General features: G+C 34.5%; 1 protein-coding gene and 1 long non-coding RNA gene across 4 annotated transcripts in view; one reads left to right on the top strand and one right to left on the bottom strand.

Annotated features, from left to right (window-relative positions):
- LOC117332518 (trafficking protein particle complex subunit 11-like) overlaps positions 1-17,731 on the bottom strand; it is a 54,998-nt gene that overhangs the window by 27,732 nt on the left and 9,535 nt on the right. For all 3 annotated transcript variants that reach the window (XM_033891460.1, XM_033891462.1, XM_033891461.1), the window contains 8 exons: positions 15,048-15,127; positions 14,528-14,606; positions 14,086-14,140; positions 13,296-13,441; positions 12,774-12,835; positions 11,764-11,890; positions 11,403-11,475; positions 11,097-11,154 (listed from right to left, as the gene is read on the bottom strand). In XM_033891460.1, coding sequence (XP_033747351.1) covers positions 11,097-11,154; positions 11,403-11,475; positions 11,764-11,890; positions 12,774-12,835; positions 13,296-13,441; positions 14,086-14,140; positions 14,528-14,606; positions 15,048-15,127 — 680 coding nt within the window. The remainder of the gene's footprint in view (positions 1-11,096; positions 11,155-11,402; positions 11,476-11,763; positions 11,891-12,773; positions 12,836-13,295; positions 13,442-14,085; positions 14,141-14,527; positions 14,607-15,047; positions 15,128-17,731) is intronic.
- Positions 1,550-6,978, top strand: LOC117332520. The gene is made up of 2 exons (XR_004533751.1): positions 1,550-1,643; positions 6,907-6,978. It is a non-coding gene; the product is annotated as an uncharacterized LOC117332520 (long non-coding RNA).

The raw sequence follows: 17,731 nt of genomic DNA, 5'->3' as shown, positions 1-17,731 counted from the left end.
ATACCAACGTCAAACACCAAGGACGCCATTTGACGGAAGGAGCTGTTAGATCGGCCGGTTATTGGATCGTTGGAGGAAAGAGACTCATTAACTCTGTTTTGCATGAATGTGTAATATGTGCCAAGTTACGTAGGAGGGTACAACATCAGAAGATGTCAGATCTGCCCTCAGATCGGCTTACGCCGAGTCCTCTATTTACCTACGTTGGGGTTGATGCGTTTGGGCCATGGTCGGTAGAAACTCGTACGCGAGGTGGAGCTTCCAACTCTAAGAGGTGGGCAATCATATTCTCATGTTTAAGTACTCGTGCAATACATGTGGAAGTTGCTGAGGAACTTTCATCTTCATCATTCATCAATGCACTCCGTAGGTTCATCTCACTTCGAGGCCCAGTTAAGGAATTTAGGTCAGATCGTGGGACAAATTTTATAGGTGCAACTGAGGATCTGGGTGTAGGCTCCATAAACATGGAAGATGGCGATGTTAGTAAGCTTCTGCTTCAACACAGAACAATTTGGAAGTTCAACCCCCCTCATGCCTCTCACATGAGCCGATCATGGGAGCGGATGATTGGGCTAGTGAGGCGTGTCCTTGACAGGATGTTTAGTGAATTAACCAGAAACCTGACACATGAGGTACTAGTAACCTTAATGGCAGAAATGTGTGCCATTGTAAATAGCAGGCCTATAGTGTCGGTCTCAAATGACGCAGATTTCCCAACGGTGCTTTCTCCCAGTGCTCTTCTAACACAGAAACTTAATGCTGATGTGGAACCATTTGGAAATCTTTCTACGAAAGATATGTATAAAAAACAATGGCATCAAGTGCAATTACTAGCAGACCAATTCTGGAAGCAATGGAACTGTCAATACTTACAGAATCTACAAACAAGAAGGAAGTGGGTCAACCAACAACGGAACATGGAAGAAAATGACGTTGTAATCATGGTTGATTCTAGCCTACCGCGAAATTCCTGGCCAGTAGGAGTTGTTGAACAAGTGTATCCCAGCTCTGACGGACTTGTCCGAAAGGTCACAGTCCGAGTGATCAAAGACGGTAAATCGGTAAAGTACACTCGACCAATTACTCAGTTGGTGTATTTGTTCTCCGATTGCGAGTGACAGACAATACTGAAGAACAGTCAGTGATAATGATATCAAGTCTATTGTGATGAACTGTAAATGTGTTGAAACAATTTTATTATGCAAATATGTAACCATATTGTGGAACTTGTAGATGTTCTGATGAGGTTGATAGGATTTGTAGGCCAGTAGCCTAGGTCGTATAATACTGAAGTTTTTTTTTATATAGGAAGTGATTTTTGGTTTAAAATCAGACGGGGAATGTTCTGTTACCCTTCGGTTATTGGTAGATTATGATATTTGTCTTTTTTTTTTCTTCCATATACTTTTAATGTAAAAAGTCAACGTCAGCATTAAGAGTTACCTCGCTTGGTACTGCGACGTAGTGTTGTCGTTCTCATTGTTTTTACTTTCGGTTTCGATCCTTGGAATTACCCATTGTCGTTCTCATTGTTTTTACTTTCGGTTTCGATCCTTGGAATTACCCAAAGTGAAAAACAACATGTCAACCAGACGCAAATGCTTCGTCAGGAATCAATATAAGGAAAGGTCCCCCATAGTGTAAGTTCTTTCCCTTTCCCATACTGTATTCATTTGTATTATGATAATATGTATATCGATCCATGTTTGTAAAGTTTCTAGAGGTGAAATGATGCTGATATTTTGATGTCATACACATTGAACTAGAATCATGCTATTTTTCGCTGAAAGCACATGGTTTAAAAAATGTTGTAATTTCATTTGACAACCCTTTACATTAATGTTCGGTTATTGCCATCAAGAACTGGACTGAGAAATATGACCATATTTGGTAGCCACATTCACCAATACGCCATCTACTGTCTGTTTCAATGAAATATGGCTGCCCCCATTGCCTTACGCTTCAAATAATTTACTTGCAAAAACATCTTCGTTTTATGTAGTAGTTTTACCGAAAATGTTGAAATGTATTCAGTAGATGTTTTCAAGATGCATACGATTTGAGAAATGCATAACGCTAGCGAAATGTGAAGACTAAATGAACCTGAACTTTACGAATAACTCCAGGTCAATATATTTATGTAAACAAATATTGCGCAGGCGCATTCGTCTCCGGATGTTTAGACAGTTTTGCTCTTCCGTGTTCATTCCAAAACGGCTGACATTATAGCATCGGTCTGCAAATATGTCCGCGATTTACTTAAATGTGTATTATATATATTCTAGAATGTAACATCATTATCAACTAGATGAATATTTCTATAATTTAGAGAAAGAAATATATCAATAACGGCATACGAGACGATACATTGTATCATACTATAGGTTACTGTACTGCGCAGTACATGTTTGCGAGAAAGGTAGATACTAGGTGGCATTTGTGGTCAGGGTGACTGGTCATAGCGTTAACATTGTCATCGATTTCCATATTCCATTTTCCTTTGACGAAAACGACCAATAAATCAAATGCAAATGATAATAACTTGTTTGCCATGTGCACGGGATTGGTTGTTGTAGGCGATACTTGGAACGTATTTACTGTTGTAAGGGAGGTAACTGCAAGATTACGGAAATCAAACGTTAAACTAATTTGATTGGTCGATTCTTCCATGACTTTGGCAGGGGGTTTACAATCGAAGTGACAGATAACTACGGCAATATATTCAGATGATATCAACAATAACACTTTTAGATACGTGTGGTCGGCAGTTGTCATGTTTAAAATGAACAATTATATAGCTTGTTTTTATTTCGGCAAAGTCGAGAATATTTACTGAAACGGACCACAGGTGAAGCAGACTTGGAAATACCGAAACGAAGAAAAATGGGGCTCAATTATAATATAAATTGGCATTATTTTCAGAGAATTGACCCACATATATGTTTTTCAATGCCTAATTGTATCATATGTAAAATATTAGAGGTTTACGAATTTTAAATTAATTTTTCATTTGCGAATCGCGGTCCGATTGTCGTTAGAGTTGAATTACCGAAATGGCCGATAGTGGACCCAAATCGATTTTTTTACGAGAGAATGGACCCAATATAGGATCTATTAATCTTTGGTGTGTGTATAGAGACCATATGCATTTTTTTCCTTTACCTGGAAGTATTTTGAAAGAATTTGCAAAATACCGAATTCACGATCAAATTTTCGATTGTGACGAACTACTGAGACGGTGTTAAGTTCATGTTAAGTCAATCTGATTGAAATCAGCTGTTACATATGTACACATGGCTACGTTTACTATGCAATACGCCTACGTATTTTTTTTCAAAGACGGAAAACGGAAATCCGGATTATCTAAAAACAAATGCAAAAAGACTTGTGATATTCACTTAATTTAACATTCAGCCATTAATTGTTATTTGTAGTTTTATAACTTCTGAAATAGTGTGATCGATTCTCTATATAATATTGCTGTGGAACTTGTGTTATTTTTCAAACAAATTCATTTTGATAATTTTTTAATTTAGAACGTTCATCAAGTCATGTTCAAGACTTGAAATTCTCGCTACACCATACTTCCAACACAGTAATCAATGAATTGATCAATTGAAAATTGAAGTCAAGCAAATGAGTTAATATTTACCTAAATAATTTTTCAATATACAACACATGTTCAGATGGCTATTTGTGCCATGCTGTTACAAGATTTCAGTTATAATTCTAAAATTGAATCAGTATGTAAATATATGTTATACTGTCAATATCCACAAAGCGAGTGTAGTCTACTGTACTCGGTCATGCCGTAGATAGCGGTACATATACGTACTGCTTACATCTCGTGCTTACTTGTGTGAACTATAAATCAATAACAAAAATGGTTCATATATTTCTATATATGACTTCACAAATTATGCGGTGTCTGAAGATCTGAATGAAGTGAATAAACGATGTATTAAATTATTTTTATGAAATATTCAAGTCATAGATCATTCTTTTTTTAAAAGTACTGATTTCAGGTCCATTTTGGTAATTCAACTATAACGGCTATTAAAATACTTCTCGTTTTTTTGTTAAAGCTGGAAAACGGAAATCCGGATTATCTAAAAACAAATGCAAAAAGACTTGTGATATTCACTTAATTTGATATTCAGCCGTTAATTATTATTTGTAGTTTTATAACTTTTGATATATTGTGATTGATTCTCTATATAATATTGCTGTGGAACTTGTGTTATTTTTCAACAAATTCATTTTAATAATTTGTTAATTTAAAATTTTCATCAAGTCATGATCAGGACTTGAAATTCTCACTACACCATACTTCAAACACGGAGTAATCAATGAATTGATAAACTGAAAATTTACCTTAAATAATTTTTCAATATACAACACATGTTCAGATGACTATTTGTGCCATGCTGTTACAAGATTTCAGTTACAATTCTAAAATTGAATTAGTATGTAAATATATGTTATCCTGTCAATATCCACAAAGCGAGTGTAGTTTACTGTACTCAAAGTCATGCCAGTAGATAGCGGTACATATACTTACTGCTTACATCTAGTGCTTACTTGTGTGAATAAATCAATAACAAAATGGTTCATATATTTCTATATATGACTTCACAAATTATGTGGTGTCTGAAGATCTGAATGAAGTGAATAAACGATGTATTACATTATTTTTATGAAATATTCAAGTCATAGATCATTCTCTTAAAAATATTGATTTCAAGTCCATTTTGGTAATTTTACTATGACGGCAATCAGGCCTAGAATGGCGAATAAGCCCCTAATATTTTACATATGATTAATTTTGACATTGGAGAACATAAAATTGTGTCCATTCTCTAAGCACTGGTAGAATGTACAGAATAGAGCTTCATAAATATATTCTCAAAATTACTAATTACCCCGGTAAATATAACATTTTACATAAACCTCCCATGACTGATGGTAAACTTAAACTTGCAAATCTCCTGTGTCATTCCAATTTTGATATGTGTAAATATATACACGTACTGTATATATATATATATATAGTTATAGAAATGGAATGCTTCACAATTAGCATACAGTTATGGAATCTTATAACACCCCCAAAAATGTTCTCACCACATAAAGGTGTGATTTGTGCAATTACATTGCTGAATTGTGTGGTTCAGTATGATTGGATGATCAACATTGGAAAAGGACAATAAATAGGGAATGTGTCGTCCCATCGAATGGACTGTAATCTTTGTGATCAGGTTTGAAGTTGAAAATGAATCTTCAAGTTTTCTTTTCCTGTTTGCTGAATTATTCGATGAAGATAGTCTTTATCTGGTTGTTATTCTTTATCACATTGTTTACCATCCTGTAATTATACCAGAAGTTTATCTTCTCATATACAGATTTATTAACATCAAATGATTCCTGAACAAAAGGAGTCAAGTTTTTTGTTTTGAAGTACCATAAATGCTTGAGTACAGTTTCAATAGGATACAATCCTAATTCGGGCCTTGACTAGCAGCTCTGGTTTTGGTTTTCAGTAATTTTTTTATGTGTGTTTCATCATATTAAGTTGAAATACAACTATGTATGCCAAACTAACGATGGAACTAGCCTAAATTTAGTTCATATTAGAAGTTGGCATCAATAAGGTCACAGAGTCCTGGCTGTATTATAACTGATGATGCCTTCCCGAAAGAAAGAAGACACATTTTATTTTCATCGATCCAAGATAGATCAACAAACTTCCAATTTCAATTAGGACCTTACAGAAACATGCATGTGTACAATCAAATCAGAACAGCTGCAAACATTTCAAATTATTTGCAATTAATTCCTAAACCGATATCAGTAAATTTATCAACTTAAAACTAAGAAGATTACTGATTTTGCATTAAACAATAATGTTCGTTTACAGTACTTCCAGTACTTTGATTTAAACGAACATTAATGTTCGGTTATTGCAATCAAGAACTGGACTGAGAAATATGACCATATTTGGTAACCACATTCACCAATATGCCATCTACTGTCTGTTTCAATGAAATATGGCTGCCCCATTGCCTTACGCTTCAAATAATATACTTGCAAAAGATGTTTTCAAGATGCATATGATTTGAGAAATGCATAACGCTAGCGAAATGTGAAGACTAAATGAACCTGAACTTTGCGCATAACTCCAGGTCAACATATTTATGTAAACAACTATTGCGCAGGCGCATTCGTCTCCGAATGTTTAGAAAGTTTTGCTCTTCCGTGTTCATTCCAAAATGGATGACATTATAGCATAGGTCTGCAAATATGTCCGCGATTTACTTAAATGTGTAAAATATATATTCTAGAATGTTACATCATTATCAACTAGGTGTGTATTTCTATACTTTAGAGAAAGAAATATATCAATAACGGCATACGAGACGATACATTGTATCATACATAGGCTACTGTACGTGTTTGCGAGAAAGAACTGTACATATTAGGTGGCATTTGTGGTCAGGGCGACTGGTCATAGCGTTAACGTTGTCATCAATTTCCAAATACCATTTTCCTTTGACGAAAATGACCAATAAATCAAATGCAAATGATAATATCTTGTTATGTGCGCGGGGTTGCTTGTTGTAGGCGATACTTGGAACGTATTTACTGTTGTAAGGGAGGTAACTGCAAGATTACGGAAATCAAAAGTTAAACCAATTTGATTGGTCGATTCTTCCAAGACTTTGGCATGGGGTTTATTATCGAAGTGGTTGCATACTTGACAATTTTGTTAATTGGCAATTTATTGGCAATTGTATAGTTGGCATTTCTTGGCAAATGTTGGCAATTTTAAGGCAAATGTTGGCAATTTTAGGCAATTTCTTCTGCTTTAGGCAATAGTTGAGATTTTGTAATTTCTCATTGTAGGTCTCTACCCTCAACTCAACTTGGAGGTTTGTGTGACATAAAATGGAAATTGAAATAAAGGAACTAATCGAAGAACAGAACTCAGGCTTTTACTGTCCAGAACAGCACAATAACGTCTAATCAGTACGGCCCTAACACCTAACTGACTTGTGTCCTCAGGCTAATCAAAGTTTCCTCATTCCTCAGCTTCATCCATGCTTTTACCAGCCAACTTGTTTAGTATTTAATTAACAATCAATTTCATTCGTTTTGTTACATGAAGAATACACCTTGTATGCCTTTTAGAAGTTCAATTTTGTCATTTTGAACAAAACTTGAAATTCATAATTTGCATGTGCAGCCCTGCAACATTTTGAAATCTGTATTTGTGCTTTAATCGAAACACAGAGGCAGCTTTCTTATCAAAATAGCTGTTATCTTATATAGTCACATGCAAGGGTATCACACTCTATAGGACCTAGTCACATAAGGACGCATAAACCGACTTATTCCAACAGGAAATATGGCCTCCTTGCAGAAACCAGTTCCTGTCAGGGTTAAAGGCCAAGTGACATGTGTACATCATCAGAGAAAGAAAGTGAAGTTGTTTTGTACATCCTGTGATGAGCTGGTTTGCTCTAAGTGTCGTTCTAGTGTACATTCAGGTCATGACATTTGTGACATGAATGATATTACACCAGACAGGAAAACAAAGCTCCAGAAATATGTTGATGAGTTTGGAAAATATAAAAATACAATCCGGAAGGAGCGGACAGCTGCAGACAAAGAACTGGAGGAAAACTCAGAAATGTTTGTAAATCAGATCAAAAAAGTAAAATACCAAGGGGAGGAAATGAAAGAAATAACAAACGAATTGATGGAGAAGTATTCACATCTTTACCAACAACTCCAAGAGGAAAATGTCAAGATGATGGCAACTTATACAAAGGACCTTCAAATCAAACTTGGAAATCTGAAATCATACTATAAGGAATGTAAAACCCTTCTGCAGGAAGGAGGATCAGATGTCAAAATTTTTGATATTGAGAAAGAAATTCGAGCAAGCGTCAAAGAAATGCCAACTAAACCTACTATGAACACTGTATCAAGTTTTAAAGTGAATAAATGTACACAGGCAGACCTAGAGAAACTGTTTGGTTTCAGCAAAAAGACTAAACATCAACAACAATGTCAAACATTCAATGACACTGATCAAATTATTCAAGAGTCTTTTGACTTGGATTTACCAGAAACAGATATTATCACAACTGATCCTTCTGATTCTGAACTTGTGAGCTCAACATTGTCTCTTCAGTATGATTTTCTGCCCCAGTGTGAGGTTGTAACAGAGTTTCAGTGCCCCTGTGAGATCAGCAGTATATGCCCTGCCCCTGGTAGTGAAGTCTGGGTGAGTGATGTCCTCAGTAACACAGTCACCTTGCTAGACCCCATCGGCCAGGTACAACACAGCGTTGAGTACCAAACTGAGATCAGAGATATCAGCATGTCCCCCAATACCAACAATGTGTGGACGTGTTCCGATGAGGACTTCAGCATCACAGAACATTTCAAATCATCAGGAAAGCCTGTTGTCAGATTTCACACCAAGATCAAACCCAACTGTCTCTGTGTCACAAGGGAAGAACAGATCATCGTCGGGATGAATAGAAATGTCACAAAATTCAACACAGATGGAGAAATTATTCTCACAACCAAACCTTCCCAGTCAGGACCATTAAACACCCCATACAAAATCACAGAGTGTAGTATCACTGGGAATATTGCCATGGTTGACTGGAATCTATCGGAAGATGGTGGGGAAGATAAAGGCTGTGTGTTGATAATGGATAAATGGTTAAACGAAATTATTCGTTACGAAGGAGATAGACAGCAGAAGCATGGAGAAACTATCAAAATGAACAGGTTTCCTTTTAGTCCAATCGACGCCCAATATGACAGTAAAGGAAACGTTGTGATCGGGGATTGTTTGAACAGTCAGCTCCATCTTATCAACAGTTGTGGTCAATTCCTACAAATCATCCACACAGATCGTATGGACATATGGGCGCTAGGAATAGGGAGTGAAAACACACTATGGGTAGCATTTGGACAGCCAGAGGGTCGCATTCACGTAAAAATTTTACAGTACACTAACAACAGGACTTGAAATTGACTCCAGAGAGCAAGGGAGATCTGAGAAACAGGTTCTAGATCAATCCATAGTAATTTCCACATTTTTCAATGTTAACAAATTCCTCAGAGCTATATGAAACTTTTATCTTCATGCAGATGCAAACATTGTGATATTTATGGACCTTTAGATCTATGTTGCTTTATGACTGCTGAGAGCATCTGTGTTAACCTTTCCAAACAGTACATGTGTGCTGCTACCACTCATTATATAGTAAACAAGGCTTACACCAAGTTGAAAATATAAAAATTCTGATAAAATTCTGGGTTTAAGTGATTCCCAAAAGTACCTCTAGGTGTATAAGTGATTCCCAAAAGTACCTCTAGGTGTATAAGTGATTCCCAAAAGTACCTCTAGGTGTATAAGTGATTCCCAAAAGTACCTCTAGGTGTAGATATTTTGTGTGCTGAACATGTGTGTCTGCGGTGCAACAAAGATCAATACTTGTGATTGTTTGTAAATATATGAATGTAATTCAAAGGAATTAAACATCAGTATTCAAACTATCTGTTTTACTTTATGCATTGAACATTTATTAAGAATTAACTAATTTGGGGCTTTCTCATGCTGCGCATTATCAACTTGGTCCATTAGCCCCAAAGTCATCAGGGTTTCATTCATTTTATTATGATTTCATGTCACGTCATACACAGTCAACATTGTACAGGACCATTTCGCCTGGCTCTTCAGTAGGGCTCAGGACTCGCCTGTCATTGTAACCCAACTACGTATGATAGCAGTCTTTGTTGTATAGGACCTTCGCCTGGTTCTCCAATAGGACTCAGGATTTCGCCTGGCAACAACCTGATCTTCCTATTCTATATTATCTCATACAAAAACGTGCCAGCTAAATTCTATATACTTAATTACCCTGTTTCCCTATACTAGGACGGCTCTTTCCTGTTACTGGATAAGGCCTTACTCCTAGTAGGAATTTCATGCGGGTAATTGTGTTAGCATATGCAGCAGCCAAGACAGCCCTAAATGCAATTTGTTTGTTTTATTATAGTGTTTAGATATATTACTATATGTTTTACCTGTGTATTGTAGAGTTAGAGTATTATTGTTGTATGATGTTGATATCCTGTCTTTTGTTAATACATCATTTTAATTTCATTATCTGTGTTGTTATTGTTTATAAATTAAGAATTTACTAATTTTAGTATTCTAAGACATGGACTAAAAAAGCACCTATGATAGGCTTTCCTTGACCATAAGTCTTAGACTGGTAATAATGTCTTCACTCTCTGTTTCAGGTTGATAAGGATATATTTATATAATATATATATGGAGTATATTGATCAAGTAATTGTTATACTTATTAGAATTTCATTTATTTAAATAACACATATTAGTATGAAGATTGTTTATGCATTAAAACATACAGCATAAATGAACATAACTCTTTTAAAAGTATGTTGAAACTAATTTTAAACTGAAATATAAAAGGTTATATTTGATGTAACTATAAAGATGTGTGTTAAGTTTCATAGAAATTTCTCTTTAATATACCAGTACTGTACATGAGGAGACTGTATAAGACTCTAATAGGCTGTATAAATCAAAGACCATGATTCTTTCAATATTAATGGAGATGTATGATGGCAACACGAGTAAATGTGCCTATTTGATATGTAAGGTGGGTGCTAGTTTAATTTAAACCAATGATATGGTATTTTCAACTCAAATCTACTTGTAGGCAACATGGTTCTGGATATACCCCTTGTTAAGCACACAACACACTGTGGATGTATCTAAGGTGTCCGGATACTTTAACACTAGCCCTCCACCTCTGGGTTGCGAGTTCGAAACCTATGTGGGGCAGTTGCCAGGTACTGACCGTAGGCCGGTGATTTTTCTCCGGGTACTCCGGCTTTCCTCCACCTCCAAAACCTGGCACGTCCTTAAATGACCCTGGCTGTTAATAGGACGTTAAACAAAAACAAAAACAAACCAAATTTGGATGTATCTAGGCAATAGTAGACATATAGAGATACGAGCTGAACAAAGAATCAGATACCTGGTTATTCAGGAACACCGACAGCTTGCTGAACCTCACAGGAAATGGACAGTTCACTCTGGAATAAACCGAACAAAATATGTCAGAAACAAATAGAGATCGAACATCTATCATCTATCAACAAATATCAACCACTAGTTATACGTTTGTGTAGGTGTAGCGGAACTGGACCGGGTCGATCATCGGCGACCAGGTAGCTCAATCGGTAGAGCATCCGGCTAGTGTTCGGAGGTCCCGGGTTCGAACCCCGGTCTGGCCGTGCATTTTTCCACTCCTATTACATAGGTACATTTTCAGCATACCTACCTTATGAAGACTTCCAGTTGTACCTCTGTATCAGCAGCTACTGTTTCTGTACTGAAGCAGGCCTTACACTCAACTGTCATAATGAAGTGATGCTTACATGATAATTTGTTTTACATGCCATTATGCAACATACATCAATATGTTTTTTATCTTACATATGACTTTATCAGAAAATGGATATGAAACATACATATGCCAAAGAAGTGGTGCTTAATCTTAACAACTATAGAAACAGATCTAAATCCAAATTCAATGAACCAGAAAATAATGGTCACAGTGACCTAGATTTTATATAATAATAATGGTTGGAGATGTATTTACGAATCAATTTAACTTTTTCGTTTCAAACTTTCCTACTTACCAAATGGGACAATATTTTGCATGTCTATACTGAATACACAGGGTTCTGTAGAGCAGCTGATCCACAGGCGTCGAGCATTGTCTACACATATAGGGTCTAAACCTGGCTCTGGTTCCGGAGAGTCGTTCTGTTTACAACATATGCAGGTATTACTGTTTACTCTTTGGAATCAAGCTGAACTTTTTCCTGTTACATATTGTATGTATTTGTACTTTACATGATATGTACAGAAAAAAATGATTATTCACTTTATGTACACAACTGTTGTATAACTGTAATAGTGTAGTAGGACGAGTCGGGGCTCCGGGCGTAACACACACCGCTCCGGCTATTAGTATGTCCCGAAGTCCCGCATCGCCTAGTGTTATCAACCCAGGTTCGGTTAGGTTCTAACACTTGTCGGAGATTGAAGAGATAACAAACTACATCATTTTAAAGTTAAGGATATTTAATAAGGGTCGATGAATTATGTACAGATGAAAATACGCTCACACACAAATAACTATATACATTATATCCGCCCACGGACCCCTCCCTTGGTCATGATCTTACAGGAGCTTGACTCTCGCGCCACCTAACATTATGACCCTGCCTAAGCTTACGTACCCCTCTGCTACCTATCCAGCTGACTGGTAACAAAATAATATAATATCTAATACTGTACGTTGTTTTTACGATGCTTAGTTTTAATCAGTCCCTGAAATCCTCTCCTACTACAATAGTTTAAACTTATGGTACTCACACACAGTAGAGTCAGACATGAGCCATTTCTACATTGTAATGACAACATCATTTTGACAATTTGTAGTATAAAGTACATATTTTCAATGCTTTCTGATGGACAAAATCAATATTTTGACATGATGGATACAGCAGAAGAATTGTAAAATTTACCGTTAAATCAATATGTAAAATGGTTTTTATCTAACCCTCTATAAATTGATGATACTTACATTACATGTACAATATTTATAGGGTAAGTCACTTAGAGACAGAACACAAATACTTACTGATATGACTCTTATTAGATTCATTTGTATCCTTGTCTTCTCCTCGGGTGAACGCATGCTGTCTAACACTAAGTCAAGGTGCAACAGACTTCAAACTAAATCTTACACTAACGACAATAAAATTAAAATAAATATATTTTAAAAGAGGACTTTCTATCTAACAATATTTTTTTTACATTCAGCTTCATGGGAAAAAGCCCTTGGGAAGGTTTATCAAAATACATTTATAAGTTATTTGCATACAGAATATATTAATAAGACAGAAATATCCTAATTTTACCAGAATAAATCATTTGGTTTCAATCATTGCAATTGTTAGTTTTTTCCAAACATAAATTGACTCCATTAATATTTTGATTCAGTTAAAGCTGAAGCTTTAATTTCTGAATACACAATGGTCATTTTTAACACACATAATGTTTTTCCCTACTTCAATCATGCTCATGATAAAATACTTGAACATTTATAGTTTCAGAAATTCCAGAAGCAATATAAATAGAAACTGATAAAAGCCAAGGATACAGCTACCAATAAGCTCCAAACAGACTGAGACATACTCCTGGAGTTTGCATGTCAGATAGGCACACTTAAGGGAGATATCCAATATCGAATCCAACAGGTGCCACCATCGCTCCCCTCGGTAATCCCACATCACCTTGTTTAGTAGCCTGAATAACAGTTAAATATTACATAAATAGTTATTAATAATATGAGATAATTATCTTGTTACTTAGTACAGTCAAACTTCGATGTTTCGAAGTTCAAGGGACTAACAGAAAAACTTCGAAACAGCGGGACTTCGAATTATTCATGGTTAACAATAGATCAATGTTTTCTTGATAATGACCATATCTGTTAACGTTATATGTCCTCGGTGTCTTCGTGTTGATCGTCGCCTGTCAGGCTCACATCGAAATGTTTAGTTAATTTACCCCAAACCCAACAAAATAAAAATACTTTTCATCAATTATACCTTAGCATTTTTTAATTAAACAAACTATGTATATGTTACAAAGCACTTATATCCCGGCTTATAGATAAAACAAAAGTACAATGCACACTTACGTTAACGTTTTTCTGCTAAAGGCACATGTGTTTACGTTATGTGCATATAAAATACGGAATACCGATCAGTTGGAGAATGCATGCTTGAATGTAGCTTATATATATGGAAACACATGGAATATGGACTTAAAGGTAAAATATCAATGTACCAAAGGCTGAAGTAGTGAAGCCCTTCATTTTTGGAATAAGGCTTTTATGTGCATCCCTGCTCACTGACAATTTACCAGGTATACCAGCAAATACTTACATGAGAGCTTTGTTGTAATCTTTGGCATGGAAATATTCCTCCCCCATCTGTACCACTGAAACATATTACCAATGATAAGCTTTAACCAATCTACTCAAACAACCACCTGGTGTTATATTTAAGAGAGAAAAAAATCTAAATACTTTGCAGTGAGTTTAAATTTAGTACTATTTTGTTGGTGCAAACAGTCTTGGTAAGAGATTTGTTTAAATTCCTTATCTTTCTACTATAATTCATACTTGGTATTATTTCACATTTGTAAACTCTATATAAATGATTTTATTGACTTTCAAATTTCTATACAACATTTATCATGTATTAATGTAAACCTATTTGTATTAAAGATGCTTACAGCTGAGGTCAGCTACAATTATTAATTTTGATTTATTTTGATGAGGATAAAAATTAATTATAGATGATGTGATATTAAAGAAAACCTTACTTAGGTATCGCTTCATCCTTGGTGACTTGTATTTCTTAAACTGAGCTACAGCACTGTTCAATAGGGGGATGATGATCCACTAAATAAACAAAGACATGTGTATAATTATATGTCCTTATTTTGGAGAAGACAGATCTCTCAGTTACAGTAATAATTATTCCAAGATCTTTGATAAGGTACATGTTATTCCTAATAAGGGTCTTATTTTTAAGTGCTATTAATTCAGATTCATTTCCTAATATCTTTCTAAGATAGAAGGAAATAGATATATGTACATTGAAAGAAGAAATATTGATGATAAATAAAAGTATTTTTCACAATTTCTTCAAAATATGCACATTTTTTGCTTCAAATTTTTAGTAAAACCACAATACTTTGAGCAATTGAAAAAAATAGAACAATAAATTTCCATCTTTATGTACAATGTATAGCTAACAGATATCTTAATGAGTTTAGGAGATACATGTCTATCAAACAATTGTTATCAAGAACATGAGAGTACACTGCAGTAAAAACTCACAGAGTGATCAACTTGTATCTCCATGTTCTGAAGAGCAGCGATTCCATCTCTTTCCCTTTGCATGTCAGGTGGATCAATGCCTGAATAATTAATTCACAGCTGTTGTAATTTAGCAGCATCATAGGCTAAGTTGATGAAGAGGTAATTTTTTTAATTGAATTTATATAACAAGATGAGAATCAAAATCAATTATGGTAATTAAAACTATTCTTAATGAAATATTATTTGCACATTAATATGCAAAATCAGTTACATTACATTCAAGTATATTCATTGGAGATGCAAATGTAGGGGTTGGTTATGTCACCCTCTATGAAGAATTAATAACAAAATCATTCAATTATCATCTTCATTAGAATAAGTTAAAACAATATCAATGAATTTCATCATCTGATAAGATAAGATTGTATGACTTTAAAAAAGAAAATTGTTCTTCCTTTGGTTTTAAAGTGTATTCTCGATTTTTTTTTCTGTTTAAGAAAAGAAGTTGACAACCTGGTTGACACATATGTACACCTCTCATTTAACACTCTTGTAATTTTTCGTACAATTTAATGGTCCATTTAAAGTATCACACAAAATGTTGCACTTGGCATACTAAACACGACAATATTACAGAATAAATTCCATTAAACATGATTTTTATTTAAACAGACAGAATTGCAACAACAGCTACCCTTTCGTAACTTTAAACATTAACAGAACATCCTGTGAAGCAAATTCCATTTCTAGATAGAAGCATCGCAGCCTACCTTAATTCTACAACATATTTTTCCCTATTGTTAATTTTCCATTTCTAGATATAAACATCCCAGCCCACCTTAATTCTACAACATATTTTTCCCTATTGTTAATTTTCCATTTCTAGATATAAACATCCCAGCCCACATTAATTCTCCAAAGTATTTTTCCATATTGTTAATTTTCCATTTCTAGATATAAACATCCCAGCCCACCTTAATTCTCCAAACTATTTTTCCATATTGTTAATTTTCCATTTCTAGATATAAACATCCCAGCCCACCTTAATTCTCCATCCTATTTTACCATATTGTTAATGTTCCATTTCTAGATAGAAGCATTCCAGCCCACCTTAATTCTCCAACACCTTTTTCCCTATTGTTTATTTTCCATTTCTAGATAGAAGCATTCCAGCCTGCCTTAATTCTCCAACACCTTTTTCCCTATTGTTTATTTTCCATTTCCAGATAGAAGCATTCCAGCCTGCCTTAATTCTCCAACACTTTTTTCCCTATTGTTAATTTTCCATTTCTAGATAGAAAACAGTCGGTAACAGACAATCCGTGAAAGGTTTGATGTGACAGACACTATCTAAGCTACATTGTATGATTGTTAAATTACACCATCTTGTAAAGTGATTGTAAGTGTAAAAACAAACAATATTATAAACAAGGTACATAAATAAAAACACACGACTTAAAACATTAATACTACAGGGTAGAATTATACTCTAATAAACATGATCATAATATAAAATCCTGCACAAGATTTTTGAAGACTCTTCTTCATTTTAACATTCCTCATGAATCTTAATTGGTAAATATAGCTTTATCATGAAACGTGTATCAGCAGAAATTAGCTGATAACAGCTATATATAAACCTTTTATTCAAACCATTCTTGATGAAAGGTAAGAAGAAAAAGAATTATTTCAATACCAGGTACACATGGATGTAGGATTGATCGGTATAAAATCAAGTTTTTACAATTTGAATATGTTTACAACAAACAACAATAAAACACAAACAATGTAACTCCATGGCACAGCTGAAGTGTGTGGATGTTATATACTGTAACTCTCTTATGTGTAATGTGTAGTGTAATACTTTGTTTCTGTGTAATATATAGACGTGTAATACTTTGTATCTAAGTAATGTATAGTGTTATACTTTGTATCTGTGTAATGTGTAGTGTTATACTTTGTGTCTGTGTAATGTTAGTGTTATACTTTGTATCTGTGTATTGTATAGTGTTATACTTTGTGTCTGTGTAATGTATAGTGTTATACTTTGTATCTGTGTATTGTAGAGTGTTACACTTTGTATCTGTGTATTGTAGAGTGTTATACTTTGTATCTGTGTATTGTAGAGTGTTATACTTTGTATCTGTGTATTGTAGAGTGTTATACTTTGTATCTGTGTATTGTAGAGTGTTATACTTTGTATCTGTGTAATGTACAGTGTTATACTTTGTATCTGTGTAATGTTAGTGTTATACTTTGTATCTGTGTAATGTACAGTGTTATACTTTGTATCTGTGTAATGTATTGTGTTATACTTTGTATCTGTGCAATGTTAGTGTTATATAATACTTTGTATCTGTGTAATGTGTAGTGTTATACTTTGTATCTGTGTAATGTGTAGTGTTATACTTTGTATCTGTGTATTGTAGAGTGTTATACTTTGTATCTGTGTATTGTGTAGTTTATACTTTGTATCTGTGTAATGTATAGTGTTATACTTTGTATCTGTGTAATGTAGAGTGTTATACTTTGTATCTGTGTAATGTTAGTGTTATACTTTGTATCTGTGTAATGTATAGTGTTATACTTTGTATCTGTGTAATGTATTGTTTATACTTTGTATCTGTGTAATGTATAGTTTATACTTTGTATCTGTGTAATGTATAGTGTTATACTTTGTATCTGTGTAATGTATTGTTTAT

This window comes from Pecten maximus, chromosome 8, assembly GCF_902652985.1.
Source record: "Pecten maximus chromosome 8, xPecMax1.1, whole genome shotgun sequence".
Lineage (NCBI taxonomy): Eukaryota > Metazoa > Mollusca > Bivalvia > Pectinida > Pectinidae > Pecten > Pecten maximus.
This window is presented reverse-complemented; position numbering and strand designations above follow the sequence as displayed.